This window comes from Otolemur garnettii, unplaced genomic scaffold (assembly GCF_000181295.1).
Source record: "Otolemur garnettii isolate 467f Iridium unplaced genomic scaffold, OtoGar3 scaffold00079, whole genome shotgun sequence".
Lineage (NCBI taxonomy): Eukaryota > Metazoa > Chordata > Mammalia > Primates > Galagidae > Otolemur > Otolemur garnettii.
Window position 1 is genome coordinate 5817324 of NW_003852474.1, and position 18514 is coordinate 5835837.

At 39.0% G+C, this 18514-nt stretch overlaps 1 protein-coding gene across 34 annotated transcripts in view; it reads right to left on the reverse strand.

Moving 5' to 3' along the window:
• MAP4K4 (mitogen-activated protein kinase kinase kinase kinase 4) overlaps nt 1-18514 on the reverse strand; it is a 184485-nt gene that overhangs the window by 46264 nt on the left and 119707 nt on the right. For all 34 annotated transcript variants that reach the window (XM_023515827.1, XM_023515820.1, XM_023515821.1 and 31 more), the window contains exons 6-12: nt 15874-15964; nt 13497-13627; nt 10657-10711; nt 9218-9296; nt 5267-5442; nt 2839-2911; nt 1021-1231 (exon numbers count right to left, since the gene is read on the reverse strand). In XM_023515827.1, the coding sequence (XP_023371595.1) occupies nt 1021-1231; nt 2839-2911; nt 5267-5442; nt 9218-9296; nt 10657-10711; nt 13497-13627; nt 15874-15964 (816 nt within the window). The remainder of the gene's footprint in view (nt 1-1020; nt 1232-2838; nt 2912-5266; nt 5443-9217; nt 9297-10656; nt 10712-13496; nt 13628-15873; nt 15965-18514) is intronic.

Consider the following 18514-nt stretch of genomic DNA (forward strand, 5'->3'; position numbering starts at 1 on the left):
AAAGAAAGAAAGAAAGAAAGAAAACGAAAAGAAAAGAAAAGAAAATCAAGACCCTCCCAGGTGAAATACAGACACCACATAACAATAGACTGCATATATGACAGTGGTCTCCTAAGATTAAATTAACAAAACCATGCGTCTACTGTACCTTTCCTACGTTTTGATACACAAATACTTACCACTGTGTTACAATTGCTTACAGTATTCAGTACAGTAACAGGTACAGGTCTGTAGCCTAGGACCAAAAGGCCATACCATGTAGCCCAGGTACACAGCAGGCTGTACCATCTAGCTCTGTGTAAGTACACTCTATGATGTTCACACAAAGATGAAATCGCCTAACGATGCATTTCTCAGAATGTATCCCCGTCATTAAGTGACCCATGACTGTATGGGGAAATAATATATTTCTGTAAATTAAAAATGGAAAAGCTGTAGGTAACCACATTATCAACATCAACAACATTTATGAGTTAAGGGAGCAGGTAGTACAAAATACACTTCCCCACCACAGGACATAACTAATCCCACATTAAAATCATGTATTCTTAAGTCCACCCTCAAGTTTTTCATTCAACATTAAAATGTTTTTCATTTTAATAGTCTGAAGTTTCAGAAAAATCTGTGCACACAAATTGAGACCTAGAGGCCAAGAGTGAAACTGAAATCAGGTCAAGCCTGAGCAAGCCAACTTAAACCACAATGGAAACAGACGTCACAAAACTGGTCTGATGCCATCTTTGGGACGCCTGCACTGCCTTTAACACAGTATGTTGACAAGCAACTGTGGGGCAGGGCCTTAAAGTTTTTACAAGGAAGGAAAACATTTCGAAGGCCTCCAGGAATGTGAAGGCCTGCCAGTACAAAGTGTAAGCTTTCCTTCAGAAGCTACATGAACAGCTATGCCGGGCGCTTAAGTATTACCTCAAGAGGCTGAAGAGAGTATTCCTTTGAGTGTCTGCCTACCAATGTGAATACGGAAAAAGAAATGACCAACTTGGGTTATTTCCCTTTTTCTACCTCTTCCAGCCGCCGCCTCTGTTCTTTCTGCTGCTCGATCCGTTTCTGTCTCTCGGCTAGCAGCTGCCTTTTATATTCCTCCTGCTCCCGGAGCTGTTGCTCCTGCAGTAACTGTTGTCTCCGAAGAGCCTCAGAACGTTCCTTGTTCTCCTGCTGCAGCCTCAGGAAATCCCGACGAAGAGTAGACTCACCAGGCACGTTAACAATGGAACTGCAGGAGGAAGCAGGGCTCTCAGGGCGAGTACAGAGCACGCTGTCCTGTAAGTGAGACAGCAGCACCAGTATCCTATTCCCCTTCTACATCTGTTCTGAGCTCCTCCGTGGCCAGGAAGACAACTAATATATCCAAAGAAATGGCTGTGTCTACAATCAATAGTTACGTATCTTCTTTTATTCATTTAGTGAATAAAAATTCTATCCTAGATGTTGCTTAATAAGACATTTCTATTTATGATTCTCACAACAATTTACACTCTATAAAACAAAAGAAATCACCTTTGTTTACTTCACTAGTTCTTCTCTACCCACCTTATTTTCCTGTAGTAAACAGAAACATCAGAGCACTTTTTCAGTACTTACTGTTTCTTCCTCCTCATCTGGTCAACCACCAAGCCTGGTCATGTACTTCTATAACCTACTTTGCTAGAGTCAGCGGCTGGGCTCAAGTGGGTCCCATGAATTAGCCATTGCGCAGACTGCTTAAACAGCATCCTTCCTAGCTGGTCTCCCTACTAAGAGTTACTTCTCCACTTAGAATAACAGGGCAAACAAATCTCTTTAAATTGCCTCCTTTTCAAAAATACAGGGGCTCCTTTGTAAGTGAACCACCCCAGGGACTATAAGATACAGAGGTGATCAACATAAGGAACTAGGCTCACTGTACTGATACGTACATGTGTTGCATGCCCAGTCTATGAAGATTAGGTCAACATAAGGAGATGGTCAGTGCAGGGAGGTTCTACTGTAATTATATTGCTCATGAAATCAGCTCAAATTCCTATAAATTTTTAGTCTAAAATGGATTAAAATCTCTAAGAAGAAAAAGATACTATGGAGTTTCTTTACCAAATTTTCTTTTCTTTCTTCAAAACCCCATTCTCTGACAAGTGACTCCCCACAGGCCTCTCAACACCCCTCTGAGCATACTTTTGTTTCACTGATCAGCCACATACAGCTGCTGCATGAACGCCTGCCAGGCAATCCCATTAGTAAAATCCAAAAATCCTCTATTTTCTGATTAATCAGTTGTTAGGAGGTTCAAGCTATCAGTTTGAACTCCTCAACCTTCTGCTTTCCTATACCTTGAAAAGGTACAGATAAACCGAAACACACAACATAAAATGGATTCAGGCAAACGTACTCTAATGAGCGAAATCAAACGGTGGTAAGCACATTTGTGGAAAGAGTGAAAACAAAGAACGTTATCAGAAAAACTACAGTTCTCCAATAGAGGTCCTGCTGGCCCCTTGGCAGACCTGTTCTCTGTGTAGGAATCTTCTACACATTAGAAGACCTTTACCATACATGCCTCCTGGAGCAGAAAACTGCCAGGGTAACCTCCCCCACCCAGCCTTCAACCCTTCTAAGTGACATGGAGAGGTGACACAATGCAATCCTTGGCAAAGCACCACTGGGTACGAGGATCTAAAGAAGAAAAACATTTATAGGAATCTATCTGAGAATAGAGAGGAATGGGAGATAGTAAGGCACTTTCAAAGTAATTTAAGATGCCTTCTACTACCCAGGAGTCTTCTGACATCCTGACAGAAGTTAAATCTCTCCAACAAGCAGGATGCTAGACAGTGGTTCTGTGGTTACCTTGGCTCTCCTTCCTGTTCAGGCACTTCCTCCTCTTCCTCCTCACTCCCACTGTACTCATACTCAGTTTCATCTATGGAGAAAAAGACAAGATAAATAGGACAGTTCACAACTCCTGACACCTACTTGTTCAGACAAGCATCTCTAAGAGCATTATAGCGAAAAATATACAAACTGTTCCTTGTATAAACAGCTCCTTATATGGGAGAACTTGGCAAGGAGGGGTGACATAGCAAATTCCATACTGATCAGTGGCAATTCCCTGAGCTAGACTTACACCCCATAGAATACCCAATTCTGGAACATTCAAAATAATCTCTTAACAGGATGCATTCATTGCTGAGGGGATGCAGGATTATGAGAGGGGCTCCAGAGTCCCTGGCATACAGGAAAAGTGGCCCAAGAACACCAGCAAATTCACAGAAGTCTATTTTGATACCACAATTCAAAAGAGAGAGATGTAACAGCTGACACTATGATAACCCAGACAATTTATTTGGTTATCTTCAGCAACTAGGGAAACCAGAGAAAGTGCAAGAGAAAGAAAAACCTAATAGATGGACAAAAAGTGAAGCATTACGTAGGTAACTATAGCAAGAAACAAACAAACAAACAAACAAAAAACTACAAACTAAAATATTACCAGAAATTCCAACAGGAGAAAACTAAGAAGAATGAAACAAAACTTGTTCTACATCTGCATTGACTCTGGTTAAATATAAAAAAAAAAATTGTTCTATTTAGAGCAAACTTCAAACAAAAGTTTCAACATGAGTAACTCATTTTCATTTCTACAGGTTTTATACTATTTTCCCAAAAGTAACAGACAATTTTATTGGTCCCCTCACTTAATGTCAGTATCCAACTTAAAAGTGAGTAATTTCAGTCCAGAGAGCAGCTAGCACAGATTTTAAAAAACAAAGTCTACTCACAAACAAAAAATACATTTTAATTTTTTTTCAGATATAGAAGATGAAATCCTGCTAAGAAAAATGAATCTGAGCACACATAATTCAGGACAAATCTATCAGTGTATACATATGGTATTATTTCTTCTCTGTGAAAGATAATCAAAAGAAGCTACACAATTTTAACAGACATATAGATATATATAGATTTTAAAAGATATGCCATCATAGCAGACAGATATATGCTAATTTCTAAGAGAAATTCCAACCTAAAGAATCTTTGGAATCCTTTAAATAGGTACTCCACTATGTCTAAAATTTTATACTATACACTATTAATACTAATTACAGACAAGAGGTTAAGGGTGTTTGTAAGGAGAATCCAGAAAAATAAAGAGGTCACTATGACTTGAAGATTAAAACAAGGGAAGATGCTTTGCTGTTTCCATCTGCAAAATACAAATACTGAGGAATGTGTGAGCTGACCCAGGCTAAGTATGTAGCAGATACTTGGCACACAGCAAGTGTCCCACAAATGTTAGCTACACTAAGTAAAATAAGGGGAAAATGATCCAATTTGCAAATAATTTATTTCCCAAAATAGGATTACCACGTCATCAAGTAAGAGTTAAGGGGGAAAAAGTCTTGCTTCAGTATTTATTTTGGTTCATAACAAATGCATAGTTTACTATACAAAGCTTAGTTATGACAATAAATCAGAGAAGAGAAGTTATTTGGAGCAATGATGAATACTACAAATAAACTTAAGTTGTGTAAGACTCCAATGAACATGCAAAAAACTCAATACAGGCCTCCAGAATGACTCTGACTAACTCTTTCATTGCCTTGAACTTCCATTTTTGTTTCTTCTTTGGCCTTAAAATTTGAGTGCCTGGGAAAAGTTCATTACCAAGATGCCAGTTAGCCAAACATTGTTCTATAAAGTTACCACAAGGATCCACAAAACACAAAAAGCAACAGGAAGTAGCAGCCTTAGAGAAGGCGGCTGAGAAAAGATGCTAATGAAGCTTGAACAGCACCTTGCTAGACTGAAGGAAAACAAGGTGGCCTTCAGGGTACACGGGTACAGTATGCGTAAAGATATAAAACAAGGATACTAAGGACAGAAAGGAAACGTCAGTAATCAGCACAAGAGCACACTTGTGGCCCAGGCCTAACCACACCCCGTAAGGGAGGAAAGCAGGAAGCAATCCTGGGAGGTTGAAGGAAGGCAGTTCTTCAAGCAGGAGAGTGACACTGAGGAACACCCTGATGCTGATGTCCACAGCAGGGGCTCAATAACCTCCAAGGGAAGTACCCAAGGAACACATGCATGATGAAGTAAGACAAGGAGCCACTGGTCTCTAGGCCTGATCCCTGAACTGCATGGCAGAGACAAACTCCTGAAGCCCCGGCCAAATGAGCACAAACTCACAACTGCGAAAAGAATAACCCGTTCTAGCTGAGAAGAACCTAAAACTAAAAATGTAAAAGAAGGAACACAGAAACAGGTTTTATACCTTTTTCTCCTCTCTTCTTTCTCGTCCGATCTATATGATCCTTAAGCTGGATTCTAACTTGCCTTTCATTTGGTTGGTCCCTTATAAAGGGATGTTTTAAAAGCTGCTCTGTGGAGGGCCGCTGCATGTAGTTCTTCACCAGGCACCCTTCTATAAAACTAAAAAATTTCTTTGACCTGTTAAAAGAAGTTAAAAAAAAAAAAAAACCACCATCAAATTTCTACAACAAAGAGTAAAAAGCTCCAAAGTATCCGTAACTTAAAGATAGCTTCAGAATTCACTGTGAACATTCTACAAATGCACATGTGGAACACAGAAAGGAACTCAGGACCTGGGGATTGGGAGCATTCATTCAGCACAGGTTAAGCACTTCACTGTCTGCTGTTTACACACCACAAATAGGGAGCTATGAAGAAAGATTTAAGTTAAAATTGGTTTTTAATCACAAGAGTGGACGAAGAGCTACGTCTCTGCTGAAATGAGGGCAGACAGAGAGGAGGAAATATGCCTGGTATCTTTAAAAAAAAAAAAAAAAGGACAGACATTGGGATAAGAAAAGGAGGTAAATCCATAACTAAATGCTGGGGACTCTCAAACCTGTTAATTTGACATTTCAATGTCAAGGTCTTATGTTTGACATACAAATGTAGAAATTTTAGTATTTAGGGGCGCAATGAGCCTGTCACTTACATTTGCCATACGAGCCACTTTCACTCTTGCTTGTTTCTCCAAGCCTAGTTCATGATGACCTCAGTCCTAGCACAGGTTGAGATGCTTCCACCCACCCTATCTTGTGAGACTCATCTCAGGAATCATCAGTTTGATAAACCTTACTGGCAACATTCCACCCTATACGTTGCTGCAAGTTAGAATCTTTCTTCTGGCGTTCATGCACCAACTTAAAGTCTTTCTCCTAGGGTTATCAGGTTTGTTGTTGTTGTTGTCTTTTTGAGACAGTGTCTTACTGTGTAGCATGGGATAGAGTGCTATGGAGTCACAGCTCAGAGTAACCTCAAACTCGTGGGCTTAAGTGATTCTCTTGCCTCAGCTTCCCAAGTAGCTGGGACTACAGGTGCCCACCACAATGTCCGGCTATGTTTTTGTTGTAGTTGTCATTGTTGTTTAGCAGTTCCAGGCCAGGTTCGAACCCTCCAGCCCTGGTATATGTGGCTGGCACCCTAACCAGTGAACTATGGGGGCTGAACCAAGGGTTATCAGTTTTAATAGACTTTTAATGAACTGTGCACTTTGTTATGTTTCTGGGCCCCTACAAGTCAACAATTGGTATCTATTTTTCATTCTACCACCAGTGCTCAACACTAAGTATGGCATACCACAATATGTATGTAATAAATTTTTGTTGAATGAATGAAGTATTCAGTCTTTTAAAATGGGATTTGTAAAATTCATCTAGTCACTTCTGTTGTCTTATATTCCCATTAAAACTTAACTATTTTTCTCAAGTCAATAAATATTTATTTATCAACTAACTGCATTTGTCTATGTTTGGCTCTATGAGAAATACACATTGGCAGTAGAGCAGAGGAAATTTAGGTACACAATAGCAGAAGTATAATCAAATTATAAATGGGGGAAAACCCACAACTATTACAGTGAGTTGGACACCAAGGAAAAGTAGAATATTTGATATTCCTAGGGTAGAAGAGAAAAGACAGCATTCCAGAGTGAAAAATAACATGAACAAAGGTAGAAAAGTGTCAAAAGAGTAAGAATCACTTTCTGAGGTTAACGTGAAAAATAGAAAATAATAGAAAAATAGTGCAGGGTAGCTTAGAGAAGACCAAAGTCATTTGAAGCAGCTATTACTGTATTCTGTGTTTAATGAGGAAACATGAATAGTGAAATGCTCTGACACAGAGAGTCCTAAACCCTAGTGCTCACAAAGATCACTTAAGGGAGTTCTTTAAAAATACAAATACCTGAGTCACTGTCCAGACTAGAAACTTTGGGGCTAGAACCCTAAATTAAAAGATTCCAAAGGGATTACTATGTACTGCGTCAACAGACTAACATTTGGAAATCAATGACCCATAGTATATTCTTTAAAATCACTAATCAGGTTCTATTGGAAGAGATGACATAGATCATCTTTTGAAAGCCGCTTCTCCAAAAACAGTAGTAGAAATTTACATCTAGCAGTTGGAGGACAGCAATCACAAAGGAAGGATGTTATGTCTGTAATCATTTCATTCCTTTGGAGTATTTGGGTTAACAAGAACAGTGATATAAAATGAAGTAGCATCTCTTCAAGTTTAAAGACCAGTGAAGACTTATGTCAACAAAATCCAATAGAGAAAAAGAAAGGGGGAAAGGAGTGAATGCTTAGTTTACCATGAGCTAGATAATGAGTTACTTCAGCCCCCTAGCCTACTTCTGGGTGATATCTGCTATACCCACCTGGTTTCCCTAGGGGGAACCCCCCATGGGTATCCAGAGCTGTCACGTCTTAACAAAGAGATCAACTGGGGCTAGAATCTTTGCAACTGTGTGACAGTAAGAATCCCTTTAAACACGGGTAAACGGAATTAGACAACCTCAGTTATCTGGAATCAAATGTGGCTCAAGTTAGTATATAAAAAAGGGAAAAATCGTGCTAGCAAAAAAAGGTGAGGAAAGGATGTTAAAAATTTGGGGGGCAGGGACAGCAAGGAATAGGGGAGAGCACGAAGGAAAATGCGTGCGTATGCACGTCTATAAAAGGGAAAAGGAAACTGCAAAACACCAGAAGGTCAACAACAACAACAACAACAAAAAGAGCAGATAGAAACAGTCATTAAGCCTAAAATCTAGAATGGACAGCTTAACATTGAGATCTTCTGCCTATCTCAGAAGAGTTAAGAAACTGGACAGCCAGGTATGCCTGTAATTCCAGCACTTTGGGAAGCTGAAGCAACAGGATTTCTTGAGGCCAGCAATTCAAGACCAAACTGAGTAACATATTGAGACTCCTGTCGCTACAAAAACATAAAAATGTGGTGGTGTGCCCCTTTATTTCCAGCTACCTGGGAGGCTGAGGGGTGAGGCAGAAGGATCACTTAAGCCCAGGAGTTTAGGGGTGCAGTGAGCTATGATGATTCCACCACACTCCAGCCCAGACTGTGTCTCCAAAAAAAAAGAAAAAGAAAGAAACTTAAAAAACTACTAAGAATGGTTTCAAAAAGAAAAAAACCATCGGTGACCAACAATAAGATAAGCCCAAGAAAAGAGAAAGAGGAACAAAGGAAGGAGAAGAGACCCGTGAATGTGGAAGATTGAGTAGGGACAAGAACAAACAGTAAAAGACCCAGGAAACCAGTTCAGGAGGAATTGAGTGAGCAAAATTTTGATTTGTAAGCCAACCCCAACAGCACATTCACACAGTGCATGAATTCTAAAAGCTTTCCTCTGGGAAGGTGGCTATCCTCTCTCTCCAAGTGTACCAGTATTTTGTTCAACAAATGCGTAAGTTACAAGAAGATAGGAAGGTGTAACTCAAGGAGAGAGGAACATCCTGCTAATGTGCTCTTCTGGAATAAAAACAGATATGTCTAAGTCCAAATTTTTTAAAAAATAATTACAGTAAAAAGCTCCCCATTAATTTAAAAATACTATTTTACTTGAGGAATTTCAAGTCAACACAGCTTTGCTTTTTTAGTGGAAAGATGTTTAGAAATATATTACAATAAAAGAATGTTTAAATATTAAAATAGAACTTTCTTCTTTAACCATGTTATGGTGTATACTTGTCACCACTGTAATTCAAAGAGAGTTTACCAAGAAAAAATTTCATTAGTGCATTGCATTCTTTAATTGGCGTTTTAGGGTACTGATTCTTATGTTCTTCAGAATTAGAAGAGCCAGAATTTTGTCTCAAGAGGAAAGTAAAACTAAAAAGAAACATTTTTTTTTAAAGGAAAGGAACAACAGCAACAAAAAGCATATATAGCTTACCATTTTTTTGACTTCAGCCGGGGAGGAGGGTTTCTGGGAATGAGAAACAGTGCTCTCATTGGATGCATGTCACAGAGAGCTGGGGAGAGGAGACGGTCGTGTCAGTATCGCACTTATTTGACTCAGTCTTGATTTGTAGGGCTCGCTTACAACATTCACATCAAATGATCGGGCCCAGCACCTGACCAATATGCTTCATATCATCCAGTCTAGTTAGTTTAAACTTTAGGGCACACCTTGAATTTCCCATTTAAAAATAGCAAACAGAAGACTAAGAGCAAAAAGAACAGCACACAACTCCGCGTAGATACTGGAAAGTTTTCATAAATCAAAGTCTTAAAGGAATGAATGCTGAAGTTTTTAAACCATCTGTAAGATTACGAGGAAAATTACTGCATTTTCATAGGGCTGTTGCATGGATTAAGTAATATACAGCTTGTGAAGGCCTTCACACAATGCCTAGAACAGAATAAGCACAACTAGGCCCTTCAGAAATGTTAACTATTTGTTGTTATAGCTAATACAAAAAGAAAAATTGTGAGTGTAAAATGGATTGTTTATTTCTGGGCAATTACTATTTATTCTCCTATCATAAGCACTAAGATGTCACCAGAGGCAATGTGCATTTTCATGTTTCTTTACCTTCAAGAGAATATTACAGAAACTATTTCTGGGGAATGGGAGGTAGGGAAGCAGACAATACTACTCCCACTGTGAATGAAAGCTGCGAGAGGATCAAGCAAGACAACCCTGTCTCAATTCTGTATAGGGCTACATGAGAGAATGTTCAGGGTTCAAGGCAGACATACATTTCTGTAATCCAAACTAAATTATGGCTGTCAATAAATGTTTTTCATTCATTCAACAAATATTTATTTCAGCAGCAACTCTATATGAGGCAGTTATACATTCTTAGTGTACACCTTTTTTTAAGGGAACTAGCAGAAAATGCTAGCTTTTTCTTTTGTTCTCTACAATTTTACTCTGTTCCTGATCAAAAATCAATTTTATCAAGTTTTCATGGATTTAATCCAAAGAAGCAGCGCTCTTACAAAATTCCACAGGTAATAAGCAAAAAAAAATTTTCTATAGATAAAAAGTTATGCCTCCATTTGTACAGTCAAAACTTAAGTACTACTAAAATGTCATGTAATAGAACCCATTTCACTGAATAAGTTTAAATTGTAAAAAGAAAAATTATTATTGCATATCAGTGTACTTTCAGGCCACACATATGAATACAACTTAAAAGGAAAATGTAGCCTGTAAGACCTCTAGGGATCTCCAAGAGAAATAGTATTTGCCAAGAATTCCTTTTACATCTAAAACTTTACTGTATTTATAATTCCGTCATCTAAATGGCTCATCAGAAATGGCTTTATCCATGAAGCTGTTCCTTTTGAAGTCTTGAGGCTAAAAAGGATAGAAAGTTAACTTACGGGGAGCACCTTCTGCCATCTCAATGGCTGTAATGCCACAAGACCAAAGGTCACTCTGCAAAAATAAAACAGTATGTTATAGACACCACGTTTGCTATGAAGCCATCAACTTACATTTCTGGCTATTGCCACAAATAACATAAAAACTTTCTTTGCTATGTAAGTCAGAAGAAAGTACACCAGGAAATTAAAAGCACAAACATATTTGTATGAACACAAATAAATGAATGACAAAATAAAGATAAAATTTATATGTTTATTAAAAAGACCCACATTTGCAAACAAACTAGAGATGGTCCATTTAAAAACCTGTCTCTATGGACAGCACCTGTGGCTCAGTGGGTAGGGTGCTGGCCCCATATACCGAGGGTGGTAGGTTCAAACCCAGCCCTGGCCAAAATGCAACAAAAAATAGCCAGGCGTTGTGGCGGGCACCTGTAGTCCTAGCTACTTGGGAAGCTGAGGCAAGAGAATCACCTAAGCCCAGGAGTTGGAGGTTGCTGTGAGCTGTGATAAAAAAATAAAAAAATAAAAAGCCTGTCTCTACCTGCTGGTGAATCATCAGTTTACTACTGATACGTTTCTCCATTTCCTTACAAGCACTCAATCACTTAAGATTCCTAGCCCAGATTTATGTTTGTTTTTATGTTTTACATTTATATCTCAAACTTAATTCCAGGATGTGAAAAGTTTAAAGGCCAGAAAGCAATCCTTACAAAATGTTCACAACTGGAATCAGAAAATCTACCATAGTTTACTAATTCAAAACATGCTGTTGAGTGCAATTCTCTACCTTCAACCAAATAAATAAACTTTCTCTGCATGGAATTTTCTCTGATCCTCCTGAGACAGTAAATTTAAAATTTGATTTCAATTTTACTTACTACTCAAATATAAGTTATATGAAGACAGACATTTTTGTCTGTTTTATTTGCTTTTGTATCTGGGAGACACTCTATAATAAATATTGGCTGATGAAAGAAAGTCTTATCAATGAATATTTCCTTTAAGTCCAAAAAAGATTTTTAGAAAGTAAAGTTAGTTATCATCATTAGTATACTTTTGTTTGTATATTATCCTAACCAAGAAACTACCTAAAGTTTTTCAGTTTAAGAGTTTTCTATATAACCTATAAATATCTTTAAAAGTTTAGGCAAATATGATTGAATACAAAAATAAGGATAGGTAAGGCTATGAATTCCTCCCTTATTTCTATGAAGTTGTCCATATTGCAGGGGTACAAAGGGGTCTGCCTCCTTAACCCAGTAACTGCTCTAAGGAACAGCAGTGTGGGATGCGAGGTGCTGTAGGTCCCCTGGTGTGAGGCAAGCAAGGTACCCCTTATCTGCTGTGAGATGACCTTCTAAGGTTTTCCTTGATAATAGTTGAACCTTTCCATTTAGGGGAAACAGGCTCAGCGACATTACAAAGAAGTAATCAGACAAATACAGAGCACAGGACCTTTTAGAACAGGTCCATCCTCTTCAGCAAGTCATACTTTCATAAAAGGGATGGGAAGGTGGCAATCTAGACTGAAAGACACTCAAAGACCAAGCAACCTAATGGTATTTTTTCCTGTACTAGACACTGATTTGGACAAACCAGCTGGGTCTAATTATGCACTTTATGTTAAGAAGTAAAAAATAACTTCTTTTTCTTTAGGTATAATGGAATTGGGGGGAGGTTGGAAATGTTTTCAATTTTAGAGATATTTAACAACATAAAAAATAGTAGAAAGTCATAAGGTATATAATCTATTTTAAAATACTTCAATATATTAAAACATAACATAAAAATTCCTTTTCATGGTAAGCTTACATTAAGCCTAATTAGGTATTTATAATAAATACTAAAATACATTGGAGACTATTAAGACATGAACTCAATTTTGAAAATCATTAACACATACATTAACCACTCTGGCTCATTTAATTAAAGTTTTTGTTTTTAATAGTTTTTGTACATATAGTCAACCTGTGTCTGATTATCAAACATGGATTTTACACCTGAATCAAAAAAGTGCATTACTGATTCAAGTCCCTAGAGGTCACTCTAATAACTTAAATACATCTGCATACTCAATCAAAACTATAAAGCTCTTTAACATCTCTAAAATTTTGCATAAATGAAGTTATTTCTATATATTAACAAAATTTTAAAAGGAATAAATATTTGATTCTAATACAGTCTTAATGTTTAAAAATGGTAGCAAACAGGGGCAGAAACATTTGATTTAAACTTTATTCCCTACTCAACTATAAGTTATATGAGGGGCAGGTCTTTTTGTCTGTTTTATTTGCTCATTCATGATGAAAGTTCTAAGCATAAGAAAGTGCTCCAAACTATCTTGAAATCAGTATATTTCTCAGTGAGAACGCAGGTGATACAAATGGACAAAACAGGCAGCATCTGAACACTTTCCTGGGACATTTGCATATGCCATAGTATAGCCGTGACTTATTCATGGCAAGAGCAGTCAGGGATGAGGGGTGTACAATCTGTAAGGAAAGGGGGCAGCGCCTGTGGCTCAGTGGGTAGGGTGCCGGCCCCATATGCCGAGGGTGGCGGGTTCAAACCCAGCCTCAGCTGAACTGCAACAAAAAAATAGCTAGGCATTGTGGCGGGGGCCTGTAGTCCCAGTTACTCAAGAGGCTAAGGCAAGAGAATCACCTAAGCCCAGGAGTTGGAGGTTGCTATGAGCTGTGATGCCACGGCACTCTACCAAGGACAATAAAGTGAGACTGTCTCTACCAAAAAAAAAAAAAAATCTGTAAGGAAAGCCCTCATCCCGCAGGAATGTCAGTGGCCCAGCAAAGGCCCACAGAGCAGGTGCCGCTCACCCTGTAGTCATAGGTGGCATCTGGGTTCTCATCACAGGCAATGACCTCGGGAGCCATCCAGTAGGGAGTGCCTATGAATGTGTTTCTCCGCCCTACCGTCCTGTCCAGCTGTGCACTCACACCAAAATCAACTGCAGGAGGAAGAGAAAGAAAGGTTAAGTGGAATGCAATTAACAAACAAAATGTAATGAGAGGGGGAGGGAAGGAGGCAGTATCTCTGTAGTCAACTGAAACAGAATGCTTCATGAACATGCAATCCTCAAGGCAGGCGGCATCAGAAATTAGTGTCCTTTATGGAGCCAAGCCACCAAGACTACGAGACCTTCTACTAGAATGGAAGCTCCTGGGAGGCCGGGACCCAGCAGCCTTCCTGAGCTTCCCCAACAGACACCAGCAGAGGGCCTTTTGAATGAACCATGATCTTCAGTGCTTTCAGAGAATATGCCTCCCACAGACAAAAGCCCACTGGACTAAGCTTCTTAATGGAGCTAAAAACCATATAAAGAAAAGACATCCACAAAGGTTTTGACAGAACACAGTACTGCATTAAATAAAGAGAACCAAGCTAAATCACAAATACATGAAAAACACCCAAACACAGCACTTGGGACTACTGCTGATTTTTCAGAGTGATTTCTACATGCCATCCAATTTTAAAATGATGGTAGTCTAGAGCAAAGTTTAGGATGAATGGAAGTAGAGTTGGCAGAAAGTCCACAATCTAATGGAACGTTTGCCCATCAGTACCTGTCAACATCATCACTATACATAGTGCCACTGCCTTAGCAGGAATGTGCAAGGACGGGGACTTTGTGCAAAAGGGCCTTTGAAGTGTTGAAATGATTTACATGGGTTGCAGATTCAACTTCTGTGTACAAGACATGCTTGGGAAACAACCTGGGTAAGGTGTGGACTCATTTGCTGAATCCTCCTCTTGAGAGAGATACACCAGTCATACAGTCAGTTCGGAAAGCCTCTGCACGCTCCACAGCAATTTGGAAGGCAAGGGCAACAGACCCTGATTCCTCAGGGACTCTCACGGGCCAAGGCTGAGGAGCTGGAGATAAGAACAACTCAAGTGCCTCCTATCTTATCTTTGAGGGGAGTTTCTAAGTGGGCAGACTATTCTTCCACAGAAGACTATGAAGTGCAGGCACTATGCAAGGAAAGCAATGGTAATGATTTTATCTTTAAAATACAATTACAGTGACCATAATTTTTGAAACTAAAGTAGATTAGATCCATATTAACATTAAGAATTTTTTCTTGTGATGCCTTAGTGGAAGAAAAATTAATGCTGTTTAAAACGTTGACAGACCCATTATATAATATAGAAGTAGAATGAGAACAAGTTCAGGTCCAGCTTAAGGAAATAGGAAATGTAAGAGAACCATTGTAAAATCATCTTCAGGAATTACATAATGGGCTGCAGAAATCTGACAAAGAAGTCATTCATGCAGGGGTATCCAACCATTTTTATTCTCTGCCATACATTGGAAAAATAAGAGTTGTCTTAGACCATACATTAAATATACAAACAAAAATGAACACTGATTAGAAGGAAAAAAAAAAAAAAGAAAGCTCTGTGCGTACCTTCTATGATATCTGACACCCCAGACAAACAAAAAAAGGTCTCACAAAATCAGCATGTGGCCCTCAGGCCACAGGGTGGACATTCCTACAATGCTAAGTACTAGATAAGAATACACTGGCGAAAAAAAATTCCAGTTGCTGCATTTCCAGAACTTACATTCTGGTAAAGGAGACAAAAATACAAGTAAACAAATAACCATATATTCATAAATGTGAACAATACTATGAAGGAAATAAACAGCAGGGTCCAAGACAGATCAGAGGGTCGGAAAAGACTCCTGAAGATGAAGAAAAAACTATGACTTAAAAACTATGGTCAAATATTCCCAATGAGGGCATGGTGTGTGCAAAGACCCTGAGATGAGTTCCAAGAAGTTCAAAAAGTGACAGTACTTGAGGAAGAAGAGAAGAGGGTAACAAAATGAGATGACAAAAGCAGCAGGGGCCAGACCTACAGGGCTTTTAATGGGCCAGGGTAAGGAATATACTTTATTCAAAGTACAACAGGAAGCCACTAAGGGTCTTTAAGCAGGAAAGTGGTGTGATTTAAATATTAGTCTGGCTGTTGTACAGAGGACAGAGCTGAGGGGAGAAGCATGGGAGAAGGGAGGCTGGAGCCAGGCTAAGCAGTAAGCCCATCCCCATATTCTTAAGTAGAACCAAAATAGAAAACATGGGTAGTAGACTGAACATCTGGCTAAACACAACCGGGGCAGAAAGTGCTGCTGGTTTGCACCAGGGCCAAGTACCACATGTGAGATTATGCTGCACCTCCATCACGTACCAAGTTTCACCTCTGCATTCTCAGTCAGCAATACATTCTGGCCCTTGATGTCCCGGTGGATCACATGGTGAATGTGAAGATGTGCCAATCCCTAAACAGGAAAGACAGATTGGAATTTTAGTTCTTTGTTGCTATAAATAAATAGCCAGGAATACACCTTTGATTACTAAGTGTACATGTGGGTCAAAAGTTTTTGTGAACTCAAATTTAGAGCATAAAATTCACTCTCAGAGCATCCCCAGGAAGACATCACCAGTACTACCACACAGAAAGAGTTCCTCCTAGCCACAGCATCCCAATGGGCTAGGTTCCCCATGTGACCAACATTACCACTTTCTAGCTGTGCCTTTAAGACACACTTTAGATTACCATCTGCAGTTTCTCTGCTATAATTTGTGCTATTTGTGTACAGGGTGGTTCCGTTCCCACGCTAAATGTCTATCTTTCAGAGGGTGACCCCACGGGCATAGTTGGACTGAACACATCCCAGGGGAAAAGTGAAGGGCTAGAGAGGGGTTTTAAAATCTGGCTCTTCAATTCTGGCTAGTCTTCCCACTGCACAATGACAAATTGCTAAAGGCCAATCAAATCTACTTCCACCCCAACTTTAAAACAATTTTGCCCACAGGAGCCTTGAGCTCAAATAAAATATCTTTCTTCCCTTCCCCAAGGAAACAAACCCTACCGGCTTATACTACTTTTTGATGACCTCATACCTGGAATGAAGCCCAAAAGCACGTCTCTTATGAGAGGTGATAGAAGAACAAAAACATATGTTGCATCTAAATATGAACCAAAAGACAGCAATGCATCATTCTCACAACTCATTTACTTGTTCTGTCCTTAGCTGGAGATGCCAAATGTATATAGCATGCCTCTTTAAGACACAGTGACTATTTTCATTAAAACATCTTGATCCAAAAAAGGCAGGATTTATTCAATTTTCCTGTTTAACTTTTTGTGTGGAGTTTTACTGTCATTACTTTATAAGATACAAATTAAGAGCTACTCTAGAATACTAATTTTTCTAACAGGAAGCTTTCTAAGCATTCACTTACTAGTCTGCATATGAAACAGAATAGTGCTTATTTGATAGCTTTGTTTATTGTTCACAACACAGGATGTGCAGTGCTACCCCACAAAGCGCTTACTAGGGGAAAAAGTACTAAAAATATATGGCACCTGGGTGCTATAGTTAGGAAATATGTCCCTCCTATCATAGTGGTGTAACTTTGAACAGCACAAGGAAAGCAGAAAAAATAGATGGCTGCACTAAGTTTTTCCTGACTCCTACTTCTAGTACTTCTGTTCATTTTTGTTTTCTAACTTTAACAAACTTCCTTACACTTTATAGGATTATTTTAGCAACAAGCATAAGCAGCCACATCTCCAACAAATGTGGCCTGCATATGATTGTGCTCATTACCAACTGTCAATGTATTAAATAAGGCCCATTTCCCTGTCCACATTGCTGCAGGATCACTGCTGCTTCATGGCAAACAGCTGAAAGTAGGTCTAACAGCTCTGTGAAAATGCTGCCTTGAGTTATGATTATTTTAAACAATGAGAACATTTTCCTGTATGAAGTACCTGCGAGTATGTGTGTTCCAACTATGCCCATACTGAAAGTTAGGCCACAGTATTTCCGCTTTAGTAGAGATGCCAAGTCAAAATACTCAGTAATACCCCACCCTACAGCAAATAAATCAGTGTCTCAAAACCGGGAAACATTTTTCCTACAACTCTCTCATTTGTGGACAAGGACCAGAGGACCTAATCAAAGCCTGTCCTTCAGTGTTGGTTATGAAAGCTCTATGTTCCCACATTCAATGAAAGTACTAGTTTGTACTGAAATGAAAAAACTGCTGCATAGAATGTAAACATGGAAGTGGGCTTAAAAAAAAAAAAATATATATATACACACACACACACACACACACACACACAGAGGCTGCCTTTACTGGTGTACCTTTTGGTTCAGAGTTTCAGTGGGCTGACCCAAGAGAGCATTCCTACTGATATCTGAGGCCTACATGCTATGGCCCTCACCCTTGTAAGGTTCTTAACATCTAAATCTAACATCTACTAAAGAATGAGGAAAAGTTTTGCCACTATGAAAATAGCTAGCACAACTGTGCCTTCGAGAACCCAGGTTATCTGCCAGGGAGGGCTGCCTTCCTGTCCCATGAGACCTCCCCTCCAACTTACCATCTTGCTTCCTCTTTACCTAAACAAACACTTAGTAACCCCTACAATAAACACACACTAAAGAGACATACTAACTCTCCCTGAGGAATTTGTTTTTACTTAATTTAAACTTTTGTCCTAAGGAGAAACCCCTGTTAAATGTAAGTGAAGGAAGCTCTTGTTTCAGATGCCCACTCAGGTGGAAAAGACTTGCTGCATCTCAACAACTTGTCTACCCATCTACCACACCCAAGCTGAGCAGAGGCCTCACAAACAACATAGGCTTCTATTTAAATACTGCCTGAGATGAATGATGAGAAATGATTAAATATACCTGTTATATATAGTAAGTAAACAATGCTTACCTGGATATATAAAAACGTGTAATGTCTTTGATGTCTCAAGAACATTTGATCCCTAGGATATTATACTAAAAGTTAGTTCTCTGCTTGAG